This window comes from Hylobates moloch, unplaced genomic scaffold, assembly GCF_009828535.3.
Source record: "Hylobates moloch isolate HMO894 unplaced genomic scaffold, HMol_V3 SCAFFOLD_7, whole genome shotgun sequence".
Lineage (NCBI taxonomy): Eukaryota > Metazoa > Chordata > Mammalia > Primates > Hylobatidae > Hylobates > Hylobates moloch.
In genome coordinates, this window is record NW_026652282.1 from 47,809,527 (window position 1) to 47,819,214 (window position 9,688).

General features: G+C 42.1%; 1 protein-coding gene across 1 annotated transcript in view; it reads right to left on the minus strand.

Annotated features, from left to right (window-relative positions):
• Positions 1 to 435: 435 nt before the first annotated feature.
• Positions 436 to 9,688, minus strand: part of WNK3 (WNK lysine deficient protein kinase 3) — a 150,942-nt gene continuing 141,689 nt past the window's right edge. The window contains exon 20 of the mRNA XM_032756198.2: positions 436 to 516. Coding sequence (XP_032612089.1) covers positions 436 to 516 — 81 coding nt within the window. The remainder of the gene's footprint in view (positions 517 to 9,688) is intronic.

Here is a 9,688-nt window from a genome sequence, read left to right on the forward strand (position 1 = left end):
CCTCAGCCTCCTGAGTAGCTGGAATCAAGGTGCACACCACCACGTCCAGCTAATTTTTATATTTTTGGTAGAGACGGGGTTTCACCACGTTGCCAGGCTGGTCTCAAACTTCTGACTCAAGTGATCTGCCTGCCTCAGCCTCCCAAAGTGCTGGGATTACAGGTGTGAGCCACCGCACCCAGCCTTAAATATTAAAGGGAAACACAGTAGTGTTGTGTAAGAAGAGTTTAATGAATTGATCAGAACATTCACATATACAAGAGTTTTAAAACAACATTTACTAATTTGGGGCAACCATGATATATCAAAATGACATACTAACTTGTTGGAATCCCAATTTTTCTAAGACATAAAATCCTGAGACACAAAAGTCAGTCTATAATAAAAGCATCATTTCTTCTTGTTATCCCTTTGCACATTCAACTAATTCTCTGCTTATTCCAGCGAGGGAGCAAAGAGCACAACAAAGTTGGGGAAGACTTTGGAGCCGAAGCTTTTATAGACTGTGTTCTCAACCTAGAAGAATGTCAGCAGGTAGAATTAAAAAGAGAAGATAGCCAGAAACAGGAAGGTATCAATGCCCACAGTTTTGCCTATCCATCTTCTCTTAGAAATATTTTTGTGCCGAATCCCTTCAGCTTCTAAAACATTTGTTGCAGAGAAGTTAGGTCTAAATGTCATTAATTTAAGAACATTTCTGGGGCTGGCACAGTGGCTCATGCCTGTAATCCAATCATTTTGGGAGGCTAAGGTGGGTGGATCACCTGAGGTCAGGAGTTTGAGGGCAGCTTGGCCAACATGGTGAAACCCCGTCTCTACCAAAAATACAAAATTAGCTGGCCATGGTAGTGGGCGCCTGTAATCCCAGCTACTCAGGAGGCTGAGGCAGGAGAATTGCTTGAACCTGGGTGGCGGAGGCTGCAGTGAGCCGAGATCATGCTACTGCACTCCAGCCTGGGAGACAGAGTGAGATTCCACAAAAAAAAAAAAAAAAAAAACCCCAAACAAACAAAAAACAAAAAACAAAAAAAGAAGATTTCTGGGTGGGAGGGAGAAAAAGAAGAGAAAAGAAAAAAGAATATTTCTCCACTAAGGGAAATACAATGTTAGGACTCTTCTTGCGTATAACTCTGGTCTAACAAGTTATGTTAAATACTCAATTGGCAGTAAATTAAGGCTGCTGAACTAGTGGCACAATAGCCAACAAGTGGAGGAAAAAATAATTAACAAACTGAAACAAGTATTTAAATGAAACAGGGACTAGGGCAACAACCACTGCACTCCAGCCTGGGTGACAAAGCGAGACTGTGTCTCTTAAGCAGGCAACAGAAAGAACAACTACACACACACATATACACACAAAGTTATCAAGAACAATGTGCCATATGAAAAGGAAAAAAAATGCTATTTGAATGTTATTCAGTATCTATGTTTTACATAAAGCAGGATCATTTATTTATTGATTTCATCTAAAAGTTATTCATATCATAATATAAAAGACCACTTAATTCAAAGCTCACAAGCCAGAAAATACCCAATCAATGCACATTAAAATAAGTACTATGCAAATGTGGTTTATGATAGGTAGTAATAACATACTAACTTCAAATGTGCTCTTTAATATTCATTTCTTATTGATGAAATGAATAAAACCAGAGTTCAGTCCTTGATGTTCTTTTTTGTTCTTTCCTCCAAGGTGATGCCTATATTCAGACAGTTTCAGTGATCACTCCACTGCATTATTTCTATCTCTTATCCTATACCTTGATTTCTCTCTTCAATCACAATCTCACAACCAACTCCCAAATGTATTTTTCTACTTGGATGTTAATAAATTATTCAATTCAGGCCAGGCACAGTGACTCACATCTGTAATCCTAGTACTTTAGGAGGCTGACACAGGAGGATTGCTTGAGGCCAGGAGTTCAAGACCAGCCTGGGCAACACAGGAGGATCTCATCTCAAAAAAAATTTGCTGGGTATGGTGGCACACACCAGTAGTCCCAGCTACTTGGGAAGTTAAGGTGGGAGGCTTGATTGAGCCCAAGAGTGCAGGGTTACAGTGAACTATGATCATGCTACTGCATTCCAACCTGGGTGACAGTGAGACACTGTCTCTAAAAAAATTAAATTAAAAAATAAATAATTCAAGTCAATATACCTGGGGTCAAACCTATCACAATCCTGGCATGATGATTTGCTTAAATGTCATACTTCTGTTAAAGATACTGAATTTTTTTCCAAACCAATCAAACTCAGATCCTTTGGATCTCCCCACCAATACACACATATCCAGTCCATCACTACGTCATGAAATTCCTCCTATACAATGTCTTTTGTCCACTTTCATTTCTACCATTCTATAAGCTCTTAATTATCTCATGCACAGACTACTATGATTGCAATGATCTAAATGGACTCACTCCTTGGCTCTAGCCAATATATTCTTCAAACTACCACCAGATTAATATGAGTAAAGGCTGGGCACGGTGGCTCATGCCTGTAATCCCAGCACTTTGGGAGGCCGAGGTGGGTGGATCACATGAGGTCAGAAGTTCGACACCAGCCTGACCAACATGGTTAAACCTTGTCTCTACTAAAAATACAAAAATTAGCCGGGCATGGTGGTGCACACCTGTAATCCCAGCTAATTGGAGGTCGAGGCAGGAGAATCGCTTGAACCTGGGAGGCAGAGATTGCAGTGAGCCAAGATCGCGCCACTGCACTCCAGCCTGGGCAACAGAGCAAGACCGTGTCTCAGAAAGAATAAATAAGTAAAAAATAATGTGAGTGAAATGCTGTTTTCAGATAAAATGCTGCTTAAAAAAAAATTAAGCTTCAACAGTTCTTTACTGCCAACAACACGAGGGTTCCCACTTGTTTAGGTGGCAAAGACCTGGGAAATCATGGTTGTCCTTGCAGAACAAGTACATTATTTTATTTATTATCCTTAAACTAACATGTATCACTTATTAAGCTTAAATATATAATTGTTTTAGATCAGATTCATTATCTTACACTAAACACTAACATAAACATGCTGTGGCAGCTGCCAAATTTTTTTAAGTACAGAAGGAAAACTTTCTATTGTAAATCCTCCATTTCACCCAACTATTTGAAAGTTATATGTCTTTCTTGCAAATCTTGCATTTTTACCATTTGCATGCCTTAATATCATGAAATTCTATCTACTGACAATACTGTTTTCACTTCCCTTAATTTCAATTCTGCCCATTTATCCTTTTTTTTTTTTTTTTTTTGTTGTTGTTGTTGTTGCTGTTGTTGTTGAGATGGAGTTTTGCTCTTGTTGCCCAGCCTGGAGTGCAATGGCATGATCTCGGCTCACTGCAACCTCTGCTTCCCAGGTTCAGGCAATTCTCCTGCCTCAGCCTCCCGAGTAGCTGGGATTACAGGTGTGCACCACCACACCCGGCTATTTTTTGCATTTTTAGTACAGATGGGGTATCACCATGTTGGTCTGGCTGGTCTCGAACTCCTGACCTCAGGTGATCTGCTCACCTCAGCCTCCCCAAGTGTTGGATTACAAGCATGAGCCACTGCACCTGGCCAAGCACTGCTTCCTAAAATGGGTTCCCTCGTAAAATTGTTTTGGGAGATTTTGTAGATTATTTCCTTTCTTGGACATTCTCAATTCATATTAGCACATTAAAGGACCTAAGAAATTCTACAGTGGAGAGATTGGTATTTATATTATTTAATACCACATTTCGCATTTGACCATGTAACACCTATTAACTCCCTGCTGACAACTTATGAAATGCTGTGCTAAGGCCAACAAATGTGTCCACCAATCTTGGCCAAATGGGAAAAAGATGAAATGTCAGCAAGTTTTTTTTTTTTTTTCTTGAGACGGAGTCTCGCTCTGTCGCCCAGGCTGGAGTGCAGTGGCACAATCTCAGCTCACTGCAAGCTCCGCCTCCGGGGTTCACGCCATTCTCCTGCCTCAGCCTCTCCGAGTAGCTGGGACTACAGGCGCCCGCCACCACGCCCGGCTAATTTTTTTGTATTTTTAGTAGAGACGGGGTTTCACCGTGGTCTCGATCTCCTGACCTCGTGATCTACCCACCTCGGCCTCCCAAAGTGCTGGGATTACAAGCGTGAGCCACCACGCCCGGCCTGTCAGCAAGTTTTGAAAGAGCACTATTGGAGCTAGAAATATGAAATCACCTGTTCCTGTGAGAGGCAATAAGGTAACAAAACTACTGGAAGGTACGTGTGGAGCACCCTGTCTTTGTGAACTTGGCCTTCATGAGTTATAAAAAGAAAGAGAAAATGAAGATAATTTAGTTCCTACTTAAGAAGACATGACCATTTTTATATTAAATCTGGTTCAAGGGCCTGACATAGTGGTCACGCCTGTAATCCCAATGACTCTGGAGGCAGAGGTGGGAGGATTGCTTGAGGTCAGGAGTTTGAAATCAGCCTGGGCAACATAGCCAGACCCCATCTCTACAAAAAAATATTTTAAAAAAGATTAGCCAGGCACAGTGGTACACGCCTATAGTCCTAGCTACTTGGGAGGCTGAGGCAGGAGGATAGCTTGAGCCCAAGAGATTGAGGTTACAGTGAGCTATGACTGAGCCACTGTACTCTAGCCTGGGTGACAAAGCAAGACCCTGTCTCTAAAAAATAAATAGATAAATAACAAAGTCTGGTTTGGAACCCATCTAAATATTTTAATAAATAAGTTAATTTAACAGAAGTACAATAATCAGATACTCTCCTTCCTGCCAACTGAAAAAACTAATTTCTGGCTTCCAGCATGACAGAGTGGGACGTTAAGAAACCTCCCTCAAAAGGAATCCTAAAATTGGACAAAATTCAAAAACAACCATTTTAGTACTCCAGAATTTGTCCTAAGGAATACAACAAAATCAGAAGCATTTATTCGTGAAAACTACTGAACTTTTCAGGTAAGAACTGTGCAATCCGTGGTGTTTTTGCACAAGGCTGTTCCCATCACCCCCACCCAGCTCTGTTGCCCAGCAATTCTACCAAAGTGGGGCATTCTGAGAAAACAGTAAGTTGGCTGCTGTTGCTGCTACCATAGGGGATTCACTTGATTTGGAACTTTAGAAGCAGGTACTCCATTAGCCTGAGGTTAACAGGGAGATCTGAGAAGTGAGATAGCCATAGGGACTTGATAAATTCTCCACATGTCAGGCTGAGCGTGGTGGCTCACCTGAGGTCAGGAATTCGAGACCAGCCTGGCCAACATGGTGAAATCCTGTCTCTACTAAAAATAGAAAAATTAGCCAGGTGTGGTGATGTGTGCCTGTAATCCAAGCTACTCGGGAGACTGAGGTGGGAGGATCGCTTAAACCTGGGAGGCAGAGGTTGCAGTGAGTCGAGATCACGCCACTGCACTCCAGCCTTGGGAACAGAGCTAGACTTTGTCTCAAAAAAAAAAAAAAAAAAAAAAATCTCCACATATCTCAGACTGACTGGATGGTTCTCTAACCATAATGATTTTAAAGTACAAAACTAAGAGATAATGAGTGGTGGCACACACCTGTAATCCCAGCACTTTGGGAGGCTGAGGCGGGAGGATCACAAGGTCAGGAAATCAAGACAAGCCTGGCCAATATGGTGAAACATCGTCTCTACTAAAAATACAAAAATTAGCTGGACGTGGTGGCAGGCACCTGTAGTCCCAGCTACTTGGGAGGCTGATGCAAGAGAATCGCTTGAGCCCGGGAGGCGGAGGTAGCAGTGAGCCAAGATTGCACCCCTGCACTCCAGCCTGGGCGACAGGGCGAGACTGTCTCAAAAAAAAAAAAAAAAGAGATAATGAGAAAAATCTCCAAACTTTTCGAAATTAAACAACACACTACCAAGAATCCATGGATCAAAGAGGGAGTCTCAAGGGAAATTAGAAAACATTTAGAACTTAAAAAAAAAAAAAAAAGAAAATATAGGGCCGGGCGCAGTGGCTTACTCCTGTAATCCCAGCACTTTGGGAGGCCGAGGCGGGCGGATCATGAGGTCAGGAGATCGAGACCATCCTGGCTAACACTGTGAAACTCCATCTCTACTAAAAATACAAAAAATTAGCCGAGCATGGTGGTGGGCACCTATAGTCCCAGCTACTCAGGAGGCTGAGGCAGGAGAATGTCGTGAAACCGGGAGACAGAGCTTGCAGTGAGTGGAGATCGAACTACTGCACTCCAGCCTGTGGGACAGAGCGAGACTCCATCTCAACAACAACAACAAAGAAAATATAATATATCAAAACCTAGGGAATACTGGAGTACAAAGAATAAACTTCAATGTATGCAAAGGTAAAAAAAAAATCATTTAGGAGGTCATGAGATCCCAGGATAGAATGTATTTGTCAAAATGTACAGAAAAGGCACAAAGAATGAACCTTAATATATGTAAATTTAAAAAGTAATTTAGGAGGTCAGGGAATCCCAGAAGGGAATGTAGAATTTGACGAAAGCATCTAACCATATTGAAAATGTATGAAGCAACCTCATATAAGCGGGTAAAAGAACAGATGCTATATATAACTTTGGAAATGAGTGGCACCTGTAATACTGAAGGCAAAAGAAACTGTACATAAGCATTGTATTCTACTTGATAAAAATGTTTCCCACTAGGGTTTGGGTTAAAATTCTGAAACTACGACACTTGTATACTGGAATTAAACAAGTAAATGGCTGGAGGATGGTGGGAGCCAGGTTTCTCACTTCTGGAGTGGGAGGTTACAGATAAGCAAATAGATAAGTCGATAAGGGCAGAATGATCCATGTGGTAATGGATTAGAGTTGGAGACATCAATATGAATGCAAATTTACCTTAATATAGATACAGATGATTACATATAGAAATATTCGTAGGTAGGGATATGTGTGTATATATATATGTTAGTATACATATGTATAGTTCCTTATCAGCTAAGAGGGCCTAGAAGCAATGATACCTCAAGCACTCAAATCTTGGTTTCTTTTTTGTGAAAAAGGGTCTCACTCCGTCACCCAGGATGGAGTGCAGTGGTGCAATAACAATAACTGTTCACTGAAGCCTCAACCTCCCAGGATCAAGGAATCCTCCTACCTCAGCCTCCTGCATAGCTGGGACTACAGGTGTGCACTACCATGACTGGCTAATTTTTTTAAAATATGTTTTGTAGATATGGGGTGTCAATATGTTGCCAGGGGTGGTCTTGAAATCCTGGGCTCAAGTAATCCTGCTGCCTCGGCCTCCCAAATGATTTTAAAGGACAAAAATAAGAGATAATGAGCGGTGGCTCACACCTGTAATCCCAGCACTTTGGGAGGCTGAGGTGGGCGCATCACAAGGTCAGAAGATCAAGACCAGTCTGGTCAACATGGTGAAACCGAGTCTCTACTAAAAATACAAAATAATAGCTGGGTAAAGTGGCGGGTGCCTGTAATCTCTGCTACTCGAGAGGCTGAGGCAGGAGAATTGCTTGAAACTGGGAGGCGGAGGTTGCAGTGAGCCGAGATCACACCACTGCACTCCAGCCAGGGCAACAGAGTGAGACTCTGTCTCAAAAAAAAAAAGAAAGAAGCTAGGGGAAAAAAATGATCAAAATAACCACAAGGCATGTAGAAGGCAGAAAATAATAAAGAGCAGAAATCCATAAAATTTAAAATGGGAAAACAGTAGAGAAAAACATCAATAAAAGCAAATACTGGATCTTTGTAAAGATAAAATTGATAAGCTTCTATCAAGAATCACAAAGAAAAAAAGAGAAGACAAATTAAATATCAGGAATGAAAGGTGATGTCATTCCCCAGATATTAAATATAATGTTCATATTATCTGTAAACACAAAAATTTAACAGCATAGACAAAATGGAACAAGTCCCCCCAAAAACCACAAACTACCGAAACTCACCTAACATGAAATATGTAATCAAAATAATCCTATAACTACTATTGAAAAATGTGATTTATTTTTGAAAAAAATTTTTTTTTTGAGATGGAGTCTCACTCTGTCACCCAGGCTGGAGGGCAGTGGCACAATCTCAGCTCACTGCAACCTCCACCTCCTGGGTTCAAGCGCTTCTCCTGTCTCAGCCTCCCTGGTAGCTGGGATTACAGGCGTGTGCCACCGCTACCACACCTGGCTAATTTTTGTATTTTTAGTAGACACGGGGTTTTGCCATGTTGGCCAGGCTGGTCTCAAACTCCTGACCTCAGACGATCCTCCCGCCTTGGCCTCCCAAAGTGCTGGGATTACAGGCATGAGCCACCGCGCCTGGCCAAAAGTTTGAAAAGTTAAAAACCTCCCCAAAAAGAAATCCCTGAGCCTAGATGGTTTCATTGGAAAAATTTCCCAGACATTTAAAGAAGAAATAATACTAACTCAAGACAAACTCTTCAGAAAATAGAAAAGGAAGGAGAAGATGGACTTCTAAAAATGCAGAAGAAGGGCCTGGGTAAACTTTCTTGTCTTCAAAAACAATAAAAATATAGGCAAAACAACTAGAACCAACCACCCCTGACAATTATCCAAAGCCATAGAATAAAACTAAAAACCTCTATGAAAGACAAACTATGGAAACTACTGGCATCTGTGACATTTTGACTCGGGGCAATTCTCATTCCCCCTTGTTCCCCAGTTCAGCGTTGTGGTAGCCAACAAACAGCAGCACTGCAGACAATGGAACAATCATACCTCTTTTCGAGCTCCCTTAAAAACACCATCTCCAGGCTGGGCGCAGTGGCTCACGCCTGTAATCCCAGCACTTTGTGAGGCTGAGGTGGGCAGATCACGAGGTCAGGAGATCAAGACCATCCTGGTTAACATGGTGAAACTCCATCTCTACTAAAAATACAAAAAATTAGCCGGGCGTGGTGGCGGGCGCCTGTAGTCCCAGCTACTTGGGAGGCTGAGGCAGGAGAATGGTGTGAACCCGGGAGGCGGAGCTTGCAGTGAGCCGAGATCTCGCCACTGCACTGCAGCCTGGGAGACAGAGCGAGACTCCATCTCAAAAAAAAAAAAAAAAACACCATCTCCAGTGCACAGTCAATATTTTGCAGCACCCTGGAAAGATTTCTATTTCCCAAGTGTGGTGAATATTTGATTTCACTCAAAGCTCTGCTCACTTGGCAGTGGAAGAGCATACTGGGATGGAGAGTAGGGGGCTACCTGCAAGGCATTACTGAAACTATGGGAAAGTGCAGGCAACAACTCAGCAGCCTAAGGCTGAGATTTCAGTTGGGGCAAATAAGAACCTAGACTAGAATTAAAAGGGAATTCTGGGAGAACTAGATGACCATAAGAAACTTTGAAAACCTCTAACATATTCTTGGCAATATAAAAGTCTGGCATGCCCACGAAGGCCCTAAGAAAGGAGAAGGTGCCAATCACTCACTTCTGGTTGACCTTGAGTTCCTAGGCAAGCAGGAAGTAAATCAAAGGTTGTCTTATAAACTGCCTGAAGTTTGATCTCTAACAGAGATCCCTTTGGAAAAGATATCCAGGCAAGGCACTTAGGGAACTCTTCTGACCAATCATGGCTCATCACTAAACGGTACTGGCCCAGGTGTGAACCTTGGGAAACCAGGCTTAAAAATTAAAAATAAATAAATAAAAACAAATCCAACAGGGAGGCCAGGTGTATTGGCTCATGCCTGTAATCCCAGAACTTTGGGAGGCTGAGGCAAGAGGATCTCTTGAGGCCAAGAGTTT